General features: G+C 41.5%; 1 protein-coding gene across 3 annotated transcripts in view; it reads left to right on the forward strand.

Annotated features, from left to right (window-relative positions):
* Nucleotides 1–23,154, forward strand: part of ELMO1 (engulfment and cell motility 1) — a 568,433-nt gene that overhangs the window by 127,490 nt on the left and 417,789 nt on the right. For all 3 annotated transcript variants that reach the window (XM_040260178.1, XM_040260181.1, XM_040260177.1), the window contains exons 3-4: nucleotides 12,902–12,942; nucleotides 14,276–14,348. In XM_040260178.1, coding sequence (XP_040116112.1) covers nucleotides 12,902–12,942; nucleotides 14,276–14,348 — 114 coding nt within the window. The remainder of the gene's footprint in view (nucleotides 1–12,901; nucleotides 12,943–14,275; nucleotides 14,349–23,154) is intronic.

A 23,154-nucleotide genomic window follows, 5' to 3' on the forward strand; every position in this document is an offset into this window, starting at 1 on the left:
TGGACTGTTTCACAGAAGAGAAGGTAGGCAGACCTTAGGACCTGAATTGAGTCACAGAGTGAATCACTCACTCATTTCCATATAAAAGAGAACACTTGACTCAAGGCAATTTGATCTCTGGTTCAAGGAGATCAAATTGCCAACATCCATTGGATCATCGAAAAAAGGAAGAGAGTTCCAGAGAGAGTTCTGCTTTATTGACTATGCCAAAGCCTTTTACTGTGTGGATCACTACAAACTGTGGAAAGTTCTTCAAGTGATGGGAATACCAGACCACCTGACCTGCCTCCTCAGAAATCTGTATGCAGGTCAAAAAGCAACATTTAGAACTGGACATGGAACAACAGACTGGTTCCAAATTGGGAAAAGAGTACGTCAAGGCCGTATATTGTCACCCTGCTTATTTAACTTATATACAGAGTACATCATGCAAAATGTCGGGCTGGATGAAGCACAGGTTGGAATCAAGATTGTTGGGAGAAATATCAGTAACCTCAGGTATGCAGTTGACACTACCCTTATGGCAGAAAGTGAAGAAGAACTAAAGAGCCTCTTGATGAAAGTGAAAGAGGAGAGTGAAAAGGTTTGCTTACATCTGAATCAGTTCTAATGAGGTGGATGAAACTGGAGCCGATTATACAGAGTGAAGTAAGCCAGAATGAAAAACACCAATACAGTATACTAACACATATATATGGAATTTAGAAAGATGGTAATGATAACCCTGTATGCGAGACAGCAAAAGAGACACAGATGTATAGAACAGTCTTTTGGACTCTGTGGGAGAGGGAGAGGGTGGGATGATTTCGGAGAATGGCATTGAAACAAGTATAATATCATATAAGAAACGAATCACCAGTCTAGGTTCGATGCAGGGTGCAGGATGTTTGGGGCTGGTGCACTGGGATGACCCAGAGGGATGGTATGGGGAGGGAGGTGGGAGGGGGGGTTCGGGATTGGGAACATGTGTACACCCGAGGTGGATTCATGTGGATGTGTGGCAAAACCAATACTTATATTGTAAAGTAAAAAAAAATAATAATTAAAAAACAACAAAACAAAAACAAAAAATACCCTCAACATTCAGAAAGCTAAGATCATGGCATCTGGTCCCATCACTTCATGGCAAATAGATGGGGAAACAGTGGAAACAATGACAGATTTTATTTTGGGGGACTCCAAAATCACTGCAGATGGTGACTGCAGCCATAAAATTAAAAGATGCTTGCTCCTTGGAAGAAAAATTATGACCAACCTAGACAGCCTATTAAAAAGCAGAGACATTACTTTGCTAACAAAAGTCCGTCTAGTCAAAGCTATGGTTTTTCCAGTAGTCATGTATGGATGTGAGAGTTGGACTATGAAGAAAGCTGAGCACCGAAGAATTGATGCTTCTGAACTGTGGTGTTGGAGAGAACTCTTGAGAGTCCCTTGGACTGCAAGGAGATCCAACCAGTCCATCCTAAAGGAAATCAGTCCTGAATATTCATTGGAAAGACTGATGCTGAAGCTGAAACTCCAATATTTTGGCCACCTGATATGAAGAACTGACTCCTTGGAAAAGACCCTGGTGCTGGGAAAGATTGAATGCAGACTAGAAGGGGACAGCAGAGGATGAGATGGTTGGATGGCATCACTGATTCGATGGACGAGTCTGAGTAAGTTCCGGGAGTTGGTGATGGACAGGGAAGCCTGGCATGCTGCAGTTTATGGGGTCCGGAAGAGTTGGACACGACTGAGTGACTGAATTGAACTTAACTGACTCAAGGTTTGGTGGAAAGAAATGGCCCACCAGACAGGGTGGAATTATCTGGGAGCACAGATGTTAAGGAAGGTTGCTGCTGCTGCTGCTAAGTCGCTTCAGTTGTGTCCGACTCTGTGCGACCCCATAGATGGCAGCTCATGAGACTCCCCCCTCCCTGGGATTCTCCAGGCAAGAACACTGGAGTGGGTTGCCATTTCCTTCTCCAATGCATGAAAGTGAAAAGTGAAAGTGAAGTTGCTCAGTCGTGTCTGACTCTTAGCGACCCCATGGACTGCGGCCCACCAGGCTCCTCCGTCTATGGAATTTTCCAGGCAAGAGGACTGAAGTGGGGTGCCATTGCCTTCTCCTTTAAGGAAGGTAGAGAAGGATATAGTAGTTGGGAAAGTTGTTGTTTTTGCTGCCTGAGATATTGAAATTTGGAAAAAAAGTATATCCATAGCAACATTGGTATTAGGACAATGTAAAATAGTCAAGAAGAAGGAAGAAGACTCAGAAAAGATAATTGATGTGAGTAGGGCTTTATTTTTGCATTATTCATCTCTACATTTTTGTCATTTTCTAAAATTGCAGTTTTGCTTCCAACTGAAGGAGAACACCGTTTCTACTGAGCAGAGGTATATTGGAGAACCTAAAAGAGAAAGAGGACCTTCTCCTCCTCTTTAACTCATTACTAATGAGAGTACTGATTATTTTTTGTGTCTGCTCATTTACATAGTCTGGTGATTTTTATGATGCAAAGATTGCACTTGGTCTTGCTGGATCTAATATTTAATTAGATTCATAAAGCTTGAAACAAGTCATTTTTAGTAAACTATTTTTAAAACAAATCATCTGTCGAGAAAAAGGTGTCATAGCCTGTCATCTTTCTATTTTTAAAATTAATGGGATACATAGTTTTTACTGCTTTGGAGATAGAGTTGTGAGTCCTTTCCCCCCCGCACCCCCTGCCTTTGTCATTTCTAACAGTCACTGGAATCTTGTGTCAGTGATTCCCATTGGAACTGTTGTCAAAAATGTTTGCTTTCCAAGAACGAGCTATTAGTAAATTTGCCTCAGGGAAGTGTGGTTTTTGTCATTAACTTTCAGTTTATTTAAGGAGCTATTAGGAAAACAGAATATTCATACACACTTCTCAGAAACATCTGATTCCTCCATATTAAAGGTATATGGTTGGAAACATGGAGAGCAGTCACCAGGCTCATTGGAGGAAGAATAAAGCTGTTATAAAAATGACTGGTGTTTTTGACGTGGTGTCAGGAGGCACCTCTGGGAACTAGATGGATTACTTATTGCACCTGAAAGTTTTTCCAAGTCACATTGTAGGCTACGTCTCAGTCAACATGCATATATCCCTTCTCAGAGGTGTCCTGACATTTAGGAACGGGGTTTCTTTTCTTTCTAGACCAACATTACTCATAACTGCTGGGCAGAATATGTTCAATGAATTTCCATCTATAAAAGAAAGTGAAAATCCCAGGTGCTGTGCTGTACCAGCTCAAAGTGTCAAAACAAAGCATCTGTCACATTCTTTTAAAGCACTGGAGAAAGACTTTATAATAGTCTGGGACCAAGAACTTTCAGTCTTGGTTGAAAATGGTTTTGCAATTACAGAGCTGTCTGACAATGGCCCTCTGGCAGAGTAGCTATGAGATGGTGATGGGAGACTGCTCCTGCCTTTCTCTTGCTGTCTTCCATCTTTAGCTTCTGCCTGAGCAGCTTCAGAGGCAGTTGGAAGAGACCAGAAGAAAGGGAAAGAAGCTGAAAGTCTGAAAAAAGATGCGTTTTTAATTTTTAAAAGAAGTTCATTAATTGCATGCCTTGTAGCCTAGCAGCCGTTTGCTTGGGAGGTGACAGAGGTGAGTTTCAGAGGCAGTGTCTCCCTCCACATGTGTATAATCTGGTTGGCAGAGGAAACAAAAATGCATTGAAGAGTAAAGAACAGGATGAGATGAGTGCCAAAGGCAGCACTGGGGGCTGGAGTCACTCCAGGAAGAAGGGAGAAGAACTGGATATTCATTCATTCATGTATTTAATTTTCTTAACCAACATTTAAAGAAAGTACCTGCAAAGTGTCCAAGCTGGATACACAAAATGAAAGAACCTATTCAGAGGTAACACGCCTTGCTGTTTACCAGGTGCAGTTTTGAGGGATTGATATAACATCCTTTCAATTAGTCCTCACTACCCTACAATGTACGAGGTGCTACTTTTATTTTCAGAGAAGAAAATGGAAACATTGAAAGTAGAAGTAGTGAGCCTAAAGCTACAAAACCAGGGGCTGCAGAAGTTGGGGTTCTACCCTAGGAAATCATTTTCTAAAGTTATTCCAGTGCTCATAGTTGGGGTAAGATGTAGAAAAGCAAGTTGTTGATAAAAATTAAGCATTCTGAGTGCTTTTCTGGTGTCCCTACTGCTATTTCATAAGCATACCCCTACCCCATATCTTTAAAAACATTTGAAATAAATATGGTTTTGAAGAAGCCAAACTTTCTTTCTGATGTGATGCTCTTTTTAGGACAGACATGGGCCTGAGAAGTGGATGTCAGAGGTAGGAACGGCAGCCCACAATTTATAGTTGCTGACAAGTGTGTGTCGCTTCAGATGAGGGAGATATCAGCCTCCACAGACCAGTGTCAAGGCAGAAATGTGGGCAGTGGGGATGTGCGAGCTCTGAGATGAGCATTCGGGTCTCATAGTTTCCCCAGGGCAGATGCCCTGCCAACAGGCAGGAACAGGTGCTTGAATGGGAACTGCACTCATCAGCGAGGGAACATTGACGAGGGACAACAGCTGGACTGTGTCTGGGGAACATGCCTCAAGGCAGGCTGGACTCCACCGCCTCTGATAGAAACAACTGGAGAGCCCCAAGGATGTTTCTTCTGGGGGTCCTCTCACGTCTGAAAGGAACCCTGAGCTTTGGGCGGGGAGAGTGAGATATAAATACACACACACACACACACACACACACACACATATTTTGAGATAAAAGTGAGACAGGAGGAGGATCTGCCTTAGTGAGAAAGAGAATGTAGCGCTAATCTTGAAGAGGTGGCAGGACATCCATGTGGATCCGTACCAGGGGCTGTTGGTAATGCAGGATCAGACCTTAGAAGAGGGGTCATGGTGGGAGGCATGGATTCAGGGATTTAGGACACTGGCACTTCATTAAAAGCAAGAGAGAGTTTAGGAAGAAAAGTGAAGGACCAACACCCACTTTAAGGATTAGGGAGAAAAGGATGCATTCTCTTTTCTCCCTAATCCTTAAAAAAAAAAATTTTTTTTTTTCTTACTCGGTTAGAATAGTTTTAACAGTGGCCCCAAAGGTATGTCCAAATTATACCACCTGGAGTATGAAAAGGTGACCTTATTTGAAAAGGGGGTTTTATATATATAATTGTGTATCTTGTGATGGAATCACCCTGGATTTACATCCTTCTTGTAAGAAGAGGAGAGAACACCATGTGAGAACAGAGGCAGAGATATAGATCACAAGCTAATTGCTAGTGAATTTGACCATTCTCAGGAATCTAGGTGATTTTATGAAAAGTAAATAAAAAATTTTTTGTACTGGAAATTTGCTTTCTGGATGTAGTCTATGATAAATTAAGTTGAATAAAGGAATTCTTTTGGAGAGTAAGAGTTTAAAAGAGAGGGATAAATTTAAAAAACAAACCCAACAATAAAAAGCTTATTTACTCCATGAATATAATTGTTGGCACATGGTACTTTGCCAATAAAATTCATTTGGAAATGCATACTTTGTTTGATGAATAAAAATATTTGTGTCATTATTGAAATTTTCTCAAATTAGTATAAAGAGAAGAAATACTTTCCTGTAGTGAACGATGACCTCACCATTGCTAAAGGGAACAAGTAGAGAGTCTATTTAATCTCCAGTCACCTGCACTTGGGAATCTGGTAACTGACTAACCCTCTGGGTTATCCTTAAAAACATTTTTATTCTTTCCATCTTAGTTCATTACTGAATCTGAGAAGGCCGATTTGACCTTCAAAACAAAAAACTTAACGGATTTAGTTATGATTTTTGTTAAGTTACAAAAACATGGTCAGGCAATTAAAATAATTTTGCCTTGATATTTTACGTGGAGATATATTCCTGTAGAGTATAGAATTTATTTCAATTTCTTTATGGTTTATGGACTCAGAGAAGAACCAGTTTTTATCCTTTTAGATCAAATTTTCTTTTCTTCTGGGCTTTTCTCTCAATGAGATGAAAGGCAAATATTACATGGATCCATAGAAAGCTACTAAGGGAATGCGCTTACCCTACTCCAAAGTTTTAGTGAACCTCCAAGCATGCCTTGGAAGCTTTCTTTTCCTCAGGTGAAACTTGTATTATTATAAAAACATCTTATGTAACTTGAACAAATATTAACTAAAACATAGAGCCGAACTTCAGTTTAGAATTTAAGTCAGGCAAGGAGTCAAGTTGAATGTTTTATATAGAAAGTGAGAAAAGCACTGCTACCAAAATAGTGTATTTGGGAGTATCTCGTTCCATCCCTGTTTACAGCAATAGTTCCTGCTCACCTGTGTGGCCTTGCTAAAGGATGGTGACAGTCATTTGATTGATATCTGTTTTATCACCTGTTGAATTATACTCCTCATCAGCTGGCTGGCTCAGTGCTCTCCCAAAGCTGTGAATCACAGAGTGGTCTGTGTGGGGAGTGGTGACAAGCTTCACATGTCTAAGCAGCTACTTATAGCCACCCCGCAGTGGTTTACATGGTAGGAAGTGGGATTTGTGCTGGTTAATCCAGGCTATACTTTGAAATGGTTTACTTTGATGTTGTTGGTTGTTTTTTTCTTTTGTTTTGCTTTTTAATATGCATTAATCATTTTTCTTAGTTTTTATTGCAGGATATACTTGCTTTAAAACGTTGTGTTAGTTTCTGCTGTACAGCAGAGTGAATCAGCTATATGTATACACATGTGTGTGTATATTAAGTTGTTTCAGTCATGTCTGACTCTTTGCAACCCTGTGGACTGTAGCAGACCAGGCTCCTCTGACTTCACTATCTTCTGGAGTTTCCTCAAACTCATGTCCATTGAGTCGGTGATGCTATCCAGTTGAACAGCATCTCATCCTCCATCACTCCCTTCTCCTCCTGCCTTCAATCTTTCCCAGCAACAGGGTCTTTTCCAATGAGTCAGTTCTTCACATCAGGTGGCCAAAGTATTGGAGCTTCAGTTTCAGCATCAGTCCTTCCAATGAAGATTCTCCATTAGAAATAGGTTCTCATTAGTCACCTATTTCATATGTAGTAGTCAGAGTATATATGTCAATCCCAATCCCTCAAGTCGTCCCATCCCCCATTTCTCCCCTCGCTGTGGTGTCCACACATTTGTTCTCTACGTGTATGTCTCTATGTTTGCCTTGCAAACAGGTTCATCTGTACCATTATTCTAGATTCCACATATATGTGATAATAAACAGTACTTATTTTTCTGACTTACTTCACTCTGTATGAAACTCTCTAGGTTGATCCGTATCTCTACAAATGACTCAATTTCATTCTTTTTATGGCTAAGTAATATTCCACTGTATATATATACCACATCTTTATCAATTCATCTATTGATGGGCATTTAGGAAATGGATTACTTTTATAATCAAGGCTTTTCTGTTGGTTCTTTTTTTTTTAAATAAAGTAAGTGAATTTTCCATTTAACAGAAATATATTGAGTTTCCTCTTATATCCTGTTAGTATCTGTAAACTGTGCAACTAATACTGAGGGGTGGAAAAGGTTACAAAGATGAATTAAGCTATCTTGTTTTCAAGGGACAAGAAAATAAGACAAATACGCTAGGTCCTTAGGAGTGATTCATTTAATATGCTAAGTATAGAGGGACTTTGTTGCCAACAAAGGTCCATCTAGTCAAAGCTATCGTTTTTCCAGTAGTCGTGTATGGATGTGAGAGTTGGACTATAAAGAAAGCTGAGGGCTGAAGAATTGATGCTTTTGAACTGTGGTGTTAGAGAAGACTTTTGAGAGTCCCTTGGACTGCAAGGAGATCCAACCAGTCAATCCTAGAGGAAATCAACCCTGAATATTCATTGGAAAGACTGATGCTGAAGCTGAAGCTCCAATACTTTGGCCACCTGATACAAAGAACCAGCTCATTGGAAAAGACCCTGATGCTGAGAAAGACTGAAGGCAGGAGAAGAAGGGGCCAACAGACATTGAGATCACTGACTCAATGGACATGAATTTGAGCAAACTCAGAGAGATGGTGGAAGTTCAGAGGAACCTGGCGTGCCGCAGTCCATGGGGTCACAAAGAGTCAGGCACGACTTTAGAGCCTGAACACTGGGGCTTCCCTGGAGGCTCAGTGGTAAAGAATTCACCTGCCAATTCAGGAGACATGAGTTTGATCCCTGATCCCGGAAGATCCCACCATGCAGTGGAACAACTAGACCTATGTGCCACAACTATCGAATTCATGTTCTAGGGCCTGGGAGTGGCAACTATTAAACCCACGATCCCTAGAGCTCTTTTCTGCAACAAGAGAAGCCACCACAAAGAGAAACCTGCACATCACAACTAGAGAGTAGACCGCACTTGCTGCAACTAGAGAAAAGCCTTCACAGCAATGAGGACCTAACACAGCCAAAAATAATATTTAAAAAATGGCATAAAGTAGAAGTATGGGGGTGGGATTTTTTGGATGAATCATTAGCTAATCCAAAAGCATGGGGAACATGTACAACATTAGTAGACAGTTTGATTGCTTGAGACCAGATTGTGGAAGGCCTTGGATGATAAGCTAAGAGATTTATACAATACAGGAGATGGTCATTGAAGATCTATGGTGGATATTAGAGCAAAAGAACAACATGAGCAAAGTTTATGGGGAATGTCTAATTTTACCTAATTATAATTAATGCAGGAATTAGAAAGAAAGAAACTGGTGATGTACAGACTTATTTGCAAAGGATCTGATACCAGGATACTGAGAATTCTTAACCAAAGGTGGTAGTTAGGTCTGGAAGGGATAAAGCAGAGAGAGATTTTTGCGAAGTAATGATGAGACTCAGTGTCTTGTAGATATCTGTATATCATAGAATAGAGAAGGCAAAGATAAGTTCTCTAGAAATCTACATGAAAGATCTACTAGACGTAGGTAATACAAATATAGGAACTAACGCAAGGTTGGAATCTGTGTTTGATAGGCCAGTGTAATGTTTGACTGGAAATTTATGGCAAGTAGTTAATGCTAGTAATGATGGGCTATTCCTCAGGAAAGGCCCTGGGGCTGAGGAAGCAGAATTAAGAGTGATGGAACTGGGGTATGATTTATCTGGTAGAAATTGGAATGAGGAATGCCAAGATTTTAGAAGAGCGATTTGGAGGAGGTGAGAAGTAATGATACGAATGTCACAGAGGACGATGTAATACCACCTGTAACAAATCAGACCCGGAGGGTGAAGAAATAAAGGTTAATGATGCTCTGGGCTGTAGTGGTGTCATAGTGAGACAGAAAAAGTCATGACTGAGATGGCAAGAATTTGGGGGTGGGGACATGCCATTATTGGGTTAGGGAATCGTCAGAGTAGTGATTTTTGTTTGTACATTTAATAAGATTCTTGAAGGAGAGTTAACATGCTGTTTCTAACAAACTGCAAGAGATTTCTAATGCCCCAGATTACAGACTTGGGGACAGCTGAAATGAACGAGGAACTGACCAGTTGAATGAAAACAGAAGAGATAGGAACATAAATCTGAAGTTAGAAGTAAAACAAATAATGAAGAATCTCTTGGATTTTATCAGAGGGTTGTTGCTTATAACTGTAGGAGATGGAGGGAAATACAGCAACTCTGGAAAGATGGTTTCAAAAAGAAGGTAGTAATGACATTAAAAATGTGAATGAATTAAGGGAGATGAAAATTGTGAAGTCACTGGAATTAGGTTTGGGTGGTGGATTTCAGTGTTTCATTGGAACATAGAAAGAAGGAATGGGACAGGTGTAGGATGCGGGCCGTGGGACCAGCCCTTGCTTACACAGCATTCATTTTAATTGGTGAGGCTGCAGTTATGTTAACTGTGAGTCCTTTTCCTCTGGGGTTTAAAGTTTTTCTCTAATCTTTCTCTATTAAATCTCTAAACTTTGTTTTTCCAGAGTCTTTACTCCTTTCATATAGCCAACTTCAGAATGTTCTAGATATAATAGTTCTAGAAGCCCACTTCTATCTTTTCAAATTTGACTCTGAAACTATGAATCAGACCTGGATTAAAATCTGAATTCCTCTAAGTTACCTAGACTTTAAGAATTCCCATTCTGAAAGCAGTAATTTAAATGCCTTCTCCTACATCATTAGCAATACTTTCTTGGCTCGATCTGTTCTTTCAATATAATTTAAGTCTGAAATTTGACCCTGTTATTTATATTTTAGTTTTGAGGATGCAAGAAGATTGGGGGAGTTAGGAGACTGGTAGGTAAATAAGTGTTAGTCACTCAGCTGTGTCCAACTCTTTGTGACCCCATGGACTGTAGCCTGCCAGGTTTCTCCTCTGTCCATGGGATTTCCCAGGTGAAAATACTGGATTGGGTTGCCATTCCCTTCTCCAGCAGATCTTCCCAACCCAGGGACTGAACCCAGGTCTCCTGCATTGCAGGCAGATTCTTTACCATCTGAACGACTGCAGCTAATCTAGGAGACTGGTAGGTCCTCATGAAATACTAATAGCCTGGACAGGTCTCTGACAGCTGGAAGTGCAAAATCCTCAATTTATGGAAAAAGTTTTGTTCCTAAAGCTCCTTTCTCCTTTGGTTGGGAGTGTACATTTGCTCTTTGACTCACAGCCAGAGCCATAAACAATGGACAAGTTCTTGCAAAGGCCTCAAGTTGTAACATGTAACCTCAATGTCGAATCCAATCTCCATTTCTAATCTTAGTCTAAAAGAGATTAACTCACGATGCTAATATGCACTGTCTTTCCACCCCTCCACAATTCTCGGTCCCTCTTGTGCCCACTGCATTTAGAGTCGTAAGCAGACGTTCTTCTGAAAACATGATGGTGGGCTTAGTCATAGACCCTAGCGCCCCAGAGTGCAGGAGCGTGTTGGAGGGACACTGAGGGCAGCGTTGGAGCTTTTACCAGGGCCCTGAAGCCCTTAGGAAGGGGCTGTGAAGAATGGAGTGCTTGGAATTAACCAAGAGGGGGCCCTAGCAACGTTGGGTCCGAGGGCAAGGATGCAAAGAGGAAATCAAGCTCTTCCAGTGACACGAGAGAGTAAAGAAGTGGAGCCCTAACCCTTTTTTGAGTCTTTTGCCCTTTATTTTAATTTTCATTTAATTCTTATGAAAACCCTGAGGAGTGGGTAGGTCTTCTGCCCATTTTACAGATAGGCTAGTTGTGGTTCAGCAAATTAAGGAAATTGTCAGTCTCACTGCAGGCAAGTTGACACAGCTAGGATTTAAACCAATTCTGCTTGACTCAGATTCCTTCTGCCATACCACAGTGCCCAGAGGGACAGGAGGAGAAAGTGTTAGATGCTATTCTGTGGTTGTATCTGAAAATCCAGGACTGTGTGTTGTATTTCTTTGATTTCTCTTCCCCATTTGTTTCTTGTCTGTGATGTGTTCCTTTGGTAGACACACTCCTGCCCATCCCAGGAGACAGCTGGGGTCTGTTTACATCCAAAGCAGAAAGAGTTTCGACATGTCTAGATGAGCTGTGTGTGTCTCTTCACTACATTCTTTCTATCTGGAGGCAGGCAGAGCACAGCTGCGGCTGTTAGGCCAAGAGTACAGCTGTAGTCAGCCGCCAGTTGACACCACAGCACATGGTGTCATGGTCCCATTACGCGCGTGTGTCCTGCTCAAGCTGCGGCATGATTGACAATTACCGGGACCACAGTTGTGGGAAGAATTCTATGTACTTTGTAGGAACAATGTCACTATGCTTCATACTCCACTTGCCTCATGTTCTCATAAAATTACCCTACATCCAAGCTTGTTTGCAAAAAGCCAAACTACTGGTTGCCCTACCCATGTACTACTCTTGAGGAATTCTGGTGATCAATTGACTTTGTAGCTTGTTATTGCCTATGAGATCTTTACCAAAACTATGTTTCATCTTGATTTTAATGTGGCTAAGTTAAATACTGGGGCTTCCCTGGTGGCTCAGATGGTAAAGAATCTGCCTGCAATACAGGAGACCTGGTTTCGATCCCTGGGTCAGGAAGATCTTCTGGAGAAAGAAATGGCAACCCACTCCAGTATTCTTGCCTGGACAGTTCCATGGACAGAGGAGCCTGGTGGGCTACAGTCTATGAGATCGAAAAGAGTTGGACATGACTAAGCAACTAACACTTTCACTTTCAAGTGAAATATGATGTATATTTTGTTCAACTTGCATGTTAAGTATAGAAAAAAGGACCCAAAGGATAAAACATCATTAATGCATTACTTTGCTGACTAAGGTCCGTCTAGTCAAGGCTATGGTTTTTCCCAGTCAAGGCTATGGTTTTTCCCATGGTCATGTATGGATGTGAGAGTTGGACTGTGAAGAAGGCTGAGTGCCAAAGAATTGATGCTTTTGAAGTGTGGTGTTGGAGAAGACTCTTGGGAGTCCCTTGGACTGCAAGGAGATCCAACCAATCCATTCTGAAGGAGATCAACCCTGGGATTTCTTTGGAAGGAATGATGCTAAAGCTGAAACTCCAGTACTTTGGCCACCTCATGCGAAGAGTTGACTCATTGGAAAAGACTCTGATGCTGGGAGGGATTGGGGGCAGGAGGAGAAGGGGACGACAGAGGATGAGATGGCTGGATGGCATCACTGACTCGATGGATGTGAGTCTGAGTGAACTCCAGGAGTTGTTGATGGACAGGGAGGCCTGGTGTGCTGCGATTCATGGGGTTGCAAAGAGTCAGACACGACTGAGCGACTGAATTGAACTGAACTGAATGCAGTTGGTGGTGATGTCTGGTCGATTATTACTTTGAGAAAAACAAACTCACTGACAACAACCAAAAATAGCAAATGTAAATTGTTCTTACTTAAGTGTCTTTATTAGGCCTCTTCTTCTTCTTCTTTTTTTTTTTAGAGCTTAAAATGATGAAATGAAACTAACAGAAAGTATTTCCTTCTTTTCTATTTTTCAGAAAAAACCACTGTCTGCAATAATAAAGGAAGTCTGTGATGGGTAAGTGTTACTCAGGATTTATCCAGGGAGCTCCAGTCAGCATATTGAAAGGCAAATAAAATATTCTTGTGCAATCATTAAATATTACTCATTAAGTCACTACTTGACCTGCCTAAAGACACCAAGAATTACTGTGTAATATTTCCATGTCTTTTCTCCCAAAACATTCTCTCTGTTTCTCAAAGAGTGGGAAGTATAGAAGTCCTGATATGTGGACATTGGGATTGATCTTATTTACTTTGAAAAGATGTGGTTCATTCATCCTATTCAGCAGGAAGCAGTCTAAGTTCCCGAAGTTAAGTGCACACTTCATCTGATATAAAATGAGAAGACCACTCAGGTCCCCACAGAAGATAAAATAATTTAAAAGACAGGTAGGTCAGTGGGTGGTTGTGCTGCCACATGGAACCTCACAAAGATAGTGAGCTTTCCTACTTCTCTTGGGCTGCTCTAACAATCCATGCAGATGGAAGTTGCCTGAGGTTTTTTTAATTTTTAAGGCAGAACTATGAATAGAATTTTACCTGGAATTTGTTTAAGACCTGTGATCCTTAAATGGACAGAGGGGACTGGCGAGTTAGTCTGTGGGATCGCAGAAGAGTGGGGCACAACTTAGTGACTAAACAACAACAATGCTTAACTGAAATGCTCCAGTCCACAGCCAGCACACTGACTGGGGATGGCAGACTACAGACAACTGAAATGTAACAGTTATCGAAAATTTAAATTGCATTCACTTCCTTTGTTTTCCTCTCTCTGCTCCACTCACTCCTTCATCATAGGGAGGAATGGAACTTTATATTTAATGAGCCCTCCCTCAAAGCTGTGAAGAGAAAATACTTAAAGGGTGAACAATAGGCTTGGAATAAGATCTTGGTCTCAGGGTCATGAGAAGGGGACTAAAGTCATTTTGTTTTAGGAACTGCACTGTGCGTATCTTGGGTACTGGCCCAGTTCCAGTCACAGGGTGCTGCTGCTGCTGCTAAGTCACTTCAGTTGTGTCCAACTCTGTGCGACCTTATAGATGGCAGCCCACCAGGCTCCCCTGTCCCTGGTGGGATTCTCCAGGCAAGAACACTGGAGTGGGTTGCCATTTCCTTCTCCAATACATGAAAGTGAAAAGTGAAAGTGAAGTCGCTCAGTCATATCCGACTCTTAGCGACCCCATGGACTGCAGCCTTCCAGGCTCCTCCATCCATAGGATTTTCCAGGCAAGAGTACTGGAAAAGTATCACCTTCTCCACACAGGGTGCTAAGTTCATCTAACTCTATCATATGGACATGAAAATGATCATTTTTGTTTTTGTAATCAGCTTTTGCTTGCGTTTTTCAGGTGGTCCCTTGCAAACCATGAATACTTTGCACTGCAGCATGCTGATAGTTCAAACTTCTATATCACAGAAAAGGTAGGTCAACCACATTATTTAATCTGGAACACTTATATTTAAAAGAAATTAAAACATAGCTGATGTTTCCTCTGCTCAAGACTAAACATGCTGGTCTAAATTTTACATCTCTCACGAAAACAGAGTCTGCAAAGCAACCAACCGCTACTTTAGTATTAACAAGGGGATATTTAGCCCATTCAAGAGTATAGACCAAATATGTTTCTGTGTTCTGTTTTAGCAACAGCATTTGCCTTCTAACAGTGAATTTACTAATTATCTCTCTTCCTTATTGCTTGGTTTAAGCATTTATTTGATACTGAATGACTTAGTCAAGCTTTCCTTTCTCAGACTTTTTTTTTTGTCCAGAATAACCTCTAAGCCCTGCTTAAAGTTATCGAAACTGACAAAAACCATTTTGAAGGTGGCGTTGTGTAGGCATTGAGTGTTGTGTGGTTCTTGGGAGCTCTGCTTTCTTCATGGGTGATTTTAACTACAAACTTGGAAGTGAGAGGATTGTGAATACTACAGTGGCTCTGGCAGGAAGTACAATTAATATCCTAGAGATTTCTCTTAGGAGAAGGGAAAGTAACATTTATTGAGCACCTGCTGTGTGCCAGAAACTGGGCCCGCCTCATTACATCTGTTTGTTAATTTCATCCATAAGACTACTCTCTGGTGGAAACCGCATCGACTTTGGTTAACAGATAAGAAACTGAATCACAGCAGTCAGATGGCTTAGCTAATATCTCAGGAGTCATAAGCCATAGAACCAAGAAGCCAATTCAGATCATTGTGCTTCTATCACTTTTCCTTTGGGGAATTCCTGGAGAAGTTTAGTATTCAGCTCGGTTTTATGGAGAGCTCACTGATATGCGTAGGAGCCAAAATTGTCTTCATGGAGCTGGTCGCCTTCTGGGGTTGGCGAGGAGGAAGAGGATGGGTCTGTGAACAGCTTTCATCACAGGAAGCTGGCCAGCTCTGGGACAGAAGTGAATACAGAGTGCTCCAAGAAAAGGGAGAACCAGGTGGCCTATGGCTCCTGGCTTTGTTTGTCCCAATCCTTAGAGCGATCTTTAGTTGCCCAGTGAATCAAATGGTGGTGGAAGGTGGAGGCAGTAATAGGGTCTGTCCCACTGTGACTGCCCTCTCTACCCTGAGGAGGCAACAAGTGTTCAGTCCAGCCTGAAGGGAAGACAGCCAGAGGCCTGGAAATGTTTCTTAGAAATTGCTTATTCTTCCCAGATGGATCCTGGAATTTTCATAACTGATCATGCTTTCCTCTGCACACTGATGGCCAGAAAGCTGAGAGTTAACATGTAGCCTAGATTTCCTGGCCTATGTTGTCTTTATTACTTGTACTTGTTCCTTTGATTTATTCTGTAAACAGTCAATTTTATGTCTTTCTTTTCTTCTTGCTTCACTTTCTTAAGATTTTTCATTTATTTTATACTTATATAATCTGCATGCTATTTGTGAGATAAAGAAGATGTAAATAAATAAAAGTTAAATGCTAGCAGTTGAATGTATTGTTGTTGATTCCCTTAAACAGAAGACTGTCTCACTTTACCTTGATTCACCTTTTAAAGGTAACTAAAATATTGTGACTTTGGGGGTGTATTGGAAAAGACTGAATGGCTTTCTACTATTTAGGATACGATATGAAAAAAATTTTAAATTACTAAGTGATAAAAATATAGGACAACAAATATTATAATAGAGTTTTTCAAACACCACCAATTAGTGGCAAGTGAAATCAATTTAGATGGTTGCTGTAACATTAAAAATTAGAATATAATAGAGTAGGCCAGAGTACATCACCCGTGTTGTTTCTGAATAACTTGGGTCATACACACACACACACACACATATATAATACAAGTATTTTGTGCTGGTTTTATACCCTAGGCTGTGGCCCAAAAGCCACTGAGTCACAAACAGCTCTGTCTTTGATAAATCGTGTTGGTTTGTGTTCCCTGATGACTGTCCTGTCTTCTGTCTTCATTGTCAGGAGACCTCAATGTATTGGTGATTGCTAAGGATGGACTTCTCAGACCAGAGAACATAAACATCACAGGGAACATCTTTTTAAAATGGAGATTTCTCAGATCCCAACCTCAGAGACTCATAATGGGTGGGCCTTAAATATGGCCTAGGATTTTACACTGTAAGGGCCCTCTGGAATTCTGATGCAGGTACTCAGGGACCATTAGGAAGAACACTGCTCTGGGACCACTTTTCTGAAGACTTGGGGCCCCAGTGTCCCAGGCACTGTGTACCATGAACAGAGGTCACGTGCTAAGTTTCATTTAGGAGGGTGTTGATGTACTGTCAGTTGTTAGAATAATTTAAAAATTCATATATTGTTTATACTTTTATTCTAACTAACATTAATATCTACTCAGAAAATTCAAACTACTCAGATCAATGGGAAAATTATTATTTTGTTGGACATGCTAGTTATTTTCTGAGAAATCTTGTTTGGCCTGAGGAGATCCTTAACATTGAATTTAAAGGGACTGCCACCTAAATCTGTTATCAGTCTTCATTGCCCAATAGCAAGGATTCTTCCTTGCCTAAAAGTTTAAGGAATGAGAAAGCTCGTTTTTTTGTTTGTAAATAAAATGTCATCACTCTTCCTCCTGCAGCTGTCTCTGGGCATAGCACACGCGTGTGACACAGAGCTTGACACACACAGGGCAGGAGATGGACCTTGAATCCTGGGTCCACAGGGGTAAATCTGAGCCACCTTCAGTTTGCAGTTAGGTCCATCTAGTTCTTTGCAAGTATTCCTAAAAATAGAGTCCATTTCCCATTTTGAAGTAATGTATTTAGCATCATCTTGGTTACTTACAGCCCAGTGAGTTGTTAGGCAATATTTGCGTTACCATGGTAACCAGTGACTAATTTTTGAAACTTGTGCATATTCTTAGTTACTGACTTTCCCTTGTATATGAGGTGGTTCCCCCTCCCACTGGCAGAGATAAAATATCACCTGTAATTTTAAAGAAGGAAAATTCTCCAGCTCTGGCAGGACAAGCTAACATATTCTCTGACGGCTGTTGACAGTCTTCTAAGATCCTCAGGAAGGCACCTCCCCTGCTTTTCTCATGTTATCCAAGCCCATTTTCTGAAATTGTCTTCATTTGCTTATTGGGCCATTAACTTTTGTTTTTCAGCACAAGGGGAAAAAAATGTCATGTTGTCGAGCAGCGTTCAGCAGAAGCATAGCATGCAAATGCTTAGAGAACATTAAGATTCAGCTATTTACAAGTTCAGGTTCTGCCCCAGAAACTTTCATATTTCAGAGTGATGGCTCAGAGACAGAGAGAGAGAATACAAAATAAAAAGTGAATTGTGTATTTTTCAGCTTTATTGAGGTATACTTGGACAAATAAAATTGTGAGATATTTAAGCATATGTCATGGTGGTTTTGATACACATTATGAAATGATGCTTATCTAGTTCATAACATAGGCATCACCTCTAATTTTTTGTTTGGTGAGAACATTTAAGTTCTAGTCTCTTGCCCTGTGCTGTGCTTAATCACTCAGTCATGTCCAACTCTTTGTGATCTAATGGACTGTAGCCTACCAGGTTCCTCTGACCATAGGGATTTTCCAGGCAAGAATACTGGAGTGGGTTGCCATACCCTCCTCCAGGGGATCTTCCTAACCCAGGGATTGAACCTGGGTCTCCCACACTGAAGGCAGGCTCTTTACTGTCTGAGCCACCAGGAACACTGAGCCACCAGGAATACATCCAAGAATACTGGAGTGGGCAACCTATCACTTCTCCAGGGGATCTTCCTGACCCAGGAATTGAATCGGGGTCTCCTGCATTGCTGGTGGATTCTTTACCAGCTGATCTACCAGGGAAGTCCTCTAATCTCTTAGCACATTTCTATGCAATACAGTGTTATCAGCTAAGTCATCATATTTTACATTAGATCCTGAGACCTTAGTCATCTTATAATCTGAAGTTTTGTACCCTTTTACCACCCTCTTTCTATTTCTACCAACCCTTCAGCTCCTGGTGACCACTTTTTCTACTCTCTGTTTCTCTGCTTCAATGAGCTTGACTTTCTTTTTTAAAAAAATTCCACAGATAAGGGATTCCGTGTAGTATTTGTCTTTCTCTGTCTGACTTCTTTCCCTTAGCATGATGCCATGAAGGTACATCATGTTGATACAAATGGCCAGATTGCCTTCTTTCTTATGGCTAAATAATATTCTGTTGTATATTTCTACCAAGCTTCTTTATTCATTCATCCATTGACATCTCTTAGGTTGTTTCCGTATCCTGACTATTGTGAGTAATGTTTCAATGGATGTGGGAATGCAAATATCTCTTCAATATCATGTTTTCATTTCCTTTGGACGTATACCTAGAAATGGGACTGTTGGATCCTGTTTTAATTCTGTTTGTGTTTTTTTTTTTTTTTTGAGAAACCTTCATGTTTTCCCTAGTACCTACACCAATTTACATTCCCACCAACAGTGTATGGGGGTTCCCTTTTTTTTCACAGCCTCAGCAATACGTATCTCTTTCTATGTTTTGTTTTTGATAGTAGCTATTCCAACAGATGTAAGGCAATTTCTCATTGTGGTTTTAATTTGCATTTCCTTAATGATGAGTGGTACTGATTAGTCATATACTTGTTGACTACTTGTCTTTTTTCGAAAAATGTCTATTCACTTTCTCTGCCCATTTTTTTAAATTCGAGTGTTTTCTGTTTTTGTTTTTGCTGTGGAGTTGTGTGAACTTGTTATTTAATTTGGATATTAGCCCCTTATTGGATATATGATTTGCAAATACTTTTCTCTGTTTCGTAGTTTGCCTTTTCATTTTGTCAATCTACCTATGTCACCTCCTGGAAATCCTGGAGTCCCTACCACCTGGGCCCTAGTTTGTTTATGATGCCCCCTTTTTTTTGCTGACACTAGGCCATTGATCCTGATGGTATTAGTAATTGCCTCAGGACAATAAATATAGGCTGTTACAACCTGTGAGTTTTAGTCTGTGTGCATGCTCAAACGCTCAGTCATGTCCAACTCTGGAACTCCATGGACAATAACCCACCAGGCTTCTCTGTCCGTGGGCTTCTTCAGGCAAGAGTACTGGAGTGAGTTGCCATTCTCTCCTCCAGGGGATCTTCCTGACCCAGGGATTGAACTCACATCTCCTGCATTGGCAGGTGGATTCTTCACCACTGAGCCACCCTATTATGACCTCCTTATTCCTTAAGAAGATGGCATGGAGGAAGTTATAACAGATAGTCTTCTACTCAGTAGAGATTAGCAAATACATTTTCATTTGCCTTTGATCTGGATTGTCTAAGGTAGTATTATTGCATTAATACCATATTTTTTAAGGGAACAGGAAAATTGCCTTGTTATCCTTAACCCTAAGCATGCAGACAGGTAGGTTCCCTGAAAGCACAGGGCATGGCAGAAGGCACCTTTAGGAGATCATGTACTTGTGGACCCTTGAAGTTTTCTCACAATTTCACAATGGTATTTGGTCCCCATGTGCTAAGACCTACCTCAGAATGTGTGAAGTATAGTGATATACCTTAGCAGTATCTTATTTCTAGAAGTTCTTATTTTGTAAAAATAGAGATGGCCATGCCTCATCCAGACTCCTCTTTGAAGCTGGCCTCAGAAACCTCTGGGAAGGAAGTGGCATCTTTGAAGGGCACCCCTTTTTAGTGCCATTCCTACCTCCTGGATGCTGTGGATTCTCAGACAGGCCTTGAGCTTCCCAGAATCCCTGGGCAGACAGGGATTGTTGTATCCCTGGTACTTGTGTGTCTGCCTTGGGTCAGGAGACCACTTGGTTATTATGTGGAATTCAGTCTGACTATTGTGAATTATCGAGCTTTGGGCATTATAAATAGTTTAGTGAGATGAGTCCCTTTCATTCTCTGTATCCATGGATCTCAGGGTTAGTGGGGGAGAAAACATTGAAGTGAGTGTAGGTTTTGAGAAAGAAGAGGAAGGAATCAAGTTATTATAGAAGAGAGAAGGGATCCAAAAAGGTCCTGGAGTGGGCTAACCATGTCTGATAAGAGATTAGAGAGGCTAATGGGAAAAGTACTCATTCAAAGACAGACATCTGCTTGTGTGTTTTAAGCCCTTTGGCAGGTGAGCTGGGGCGTTAGTTGGGGGATGGTAACAACTGTCCGGAACATGTGTTGGATCCTTGCTTTGTGGGCAGGCACTAGGCTTAGCGCTTCACATGGGCTCTTTGTTGTACTTGAGTCTTCACAGGAAGCTTGTGAATCAGGTTTATTGGTACCTGCTCCATTCTACAGAGGACACAACTGAGGCTCAGGGGACATCAGTAACAGATCAGGGATGGGCTCAGGTCTGACTGAAGAGCCAGTGTCCCACGCTTTTGGGCCCTGCTGTGGGACAGGCAGGAATCTCGGCAGTTCTCAACATGCTGTGCCGCAGATGGAAGTCACACGGGTTCTTGGTGCTGGAGATGGAAATCCATCTTTCCATCCTCTCTTCTACCTCCCTAGCTTCCTCTACTGACAGTCCTCATTCTGCTACCTCTCGGTCCTCCAACAAGCATTTGAGCCTATTTATATCCATGACCCAGTAACCCAGTTGCATCGGCATTGCTGAACAAAGTAATCTGCCTTAGAAATTCCCCAGAGATACACACATTACCAACAGAATTTCTTTCCCCTTTGGGACAAGTTTGGTGAGCCCAAGGGAGCTGGTTCCATACCTGTGTGGGCAGGTTGGCTTTGTACAGAGACAGTGGGTGGTGCTTCTCAGCTAGGTTAGTTGACACTTACACAAGTGCCTGAGTCCCTATTGGTCACTAAACAGATTGAGAACAGGGGTGTCATGTGACTGGCTTAAAAACATTGTTGTGTAGACAATTCAAAGCATTAGACATCTCTTGTGAACTTGGTTCATCTTTTAAAACTGTCTACAATATTGTGGAGTTTAGGATATTATTGGGAAAGAATTGGGGAATTTTCTTCTATATGAGTATAATGTGAAAAGTGTGAAATTGTTTTTAAATGATAAAATTACAGGTGATAGAGGTAACAGTAGGGTTTTTCAAATCGCTGGTCACCACTTGTTAGTGGGTGTTAAATCAATTGAGCAGGTTGAAGGAGCATTAAAATGGACTATAATAGGATAGAAAAGATCAGGGTGCATTACATGTGTTGTTTTGTGAAACATTCGTTTTGTGTGCTTCATATGTAATATACATTTAGTCTCATTTTTTATCCTGAGGTCAAAAATGTTTGAAAGTCACTGAAAATATTTACGAGGTGGGGGGATTCACTCGAGAGAATAAATACAAGCGCTGCATATTAAGTAGTTTAAGGAAATTTCACGTTTGGAACGTTTTCTTTGTTGAAGAGTGGAATACACACACACAAACACACACCCACACACCGACTATTACCATTGCCACCCAACAAAACACAAAGCAAACTGAGGCATGTCTTCCTGGGAAGCTGCCCCTCCACTGGCTCCTAGGAGGCCATATGTCCCTTCCCTATTGCCCCCAACAGCTAAGGGACTGAAAGTTGATGCCTTACCCTAGCTGAGCCCTGCCCCCTTACATTCTCTCCTGGAAATCTGAACTTGAGAGGTGAGTGAGTTGGGTGATGGTGTTTGCTAGAATGGAAAGGACAAATGGAGTCAAAACTACTGTGGTGTCAAGGCGAATGTATCTTCCTACAAGGTGAACACCGGGCTGCAGAAAGGATTGAGACTTGAGATAGGTGGGGCTGAAGTCCTGTGAGGAAGCCAGAGGAGGGGGAGAGGGAGCGGCTTCCAATCCTATTTCCTCTCTGTTCTCTGTTTTCTGTCTTCACATCCCTGTGAGAGGATCTGCTGTGGCATTTCAGTTCTGCCTCTGAAACCACTGTATGCAGGTCTCAGTTACTCTTGTTCAAAGAATTTTCACTGGGACAGGCATTTTAATTTGAACAAACTAGAGCGCGGGAATGTTGTAAATTTCCTAACCCAGCCACGCATCCATACAGACATCCTCTTTTCTGCTGCCTATGGTGAAAGATTCTGGATTTGTTCAATAGAAGCCACTGTGGCTGCCTCAGCAAGTTGTCCTTCAGCCAGGTGTGACCAGCATGGGTTGCAACCTGCTGATCTGGGGAAGCGCCTCCAGGACTGGCACTCAACAGGCAGGGACGGGCAAAGAAAGATCCGGGCCTGGCACTCAGCAGGCAGGAACGGGCAGAGACAGATGTTCCTGCTTTTCAGCTTGCCCTGGCCTTTCAGCTCTTCTGAGGCTTCTGACTTGCAGTATTTCTCTCTTGCTGCCCCTTTGCCCCATCTCCTGCCTTTCTCAGACTGCTCCCTGTCTCCTTTCGATCCTCACTCTACATTCACATGTGCCTTGCTGCTGAATTCTTCTTTTTTTGATTTGTAACTGAACCTGACTTCTGGTATGGATGCTCCTTGCCCTGTTGGCTGCTTGTATGCCTGTCACCAGTCTTTAGAAAGTAGTGGACTCTTCTAGAGGCTGCTTGTCCCGGATCTACCAACTCATAATCCAAGGCTGTCAAGGGAAAAGAGCCATGCATGCATGCATTTGAGAAAAGTAACTTGTCCTGATCTCCTGTATGTGCCAGGCACTGTCCTAAGCTTGAGATTTTTTTTAGCATCTTAATTGAGATACAACTCACACACATAAAAACTACCATTTAAATGTGCAGTGGTTTCTAGTATATATACAAAACTGTACAGCTCTTTATTTTTTCGACAGTAAAGCTGTGTCATTTCTATTCACGTCATTTTTAAGTTCCAATCTAGCAGCTCTCAATGTGAAT

Source organism: Oryx dammah, unplaced genomic scaffold (assembly GCF_014754425.2).
Source record: "Oryx dammah isolate SB20612 unplaced genomic scaffold, SCBI_Odam_1.1 HiC_scaffold_18, whole genome shotgun sequence".
Classification (NCBI taxonomy): Eukaryota; Metazoa; Chordata; class Mammalia; order Artiodactyla; family Bovidae; genus Oryx; species Oryx dammah.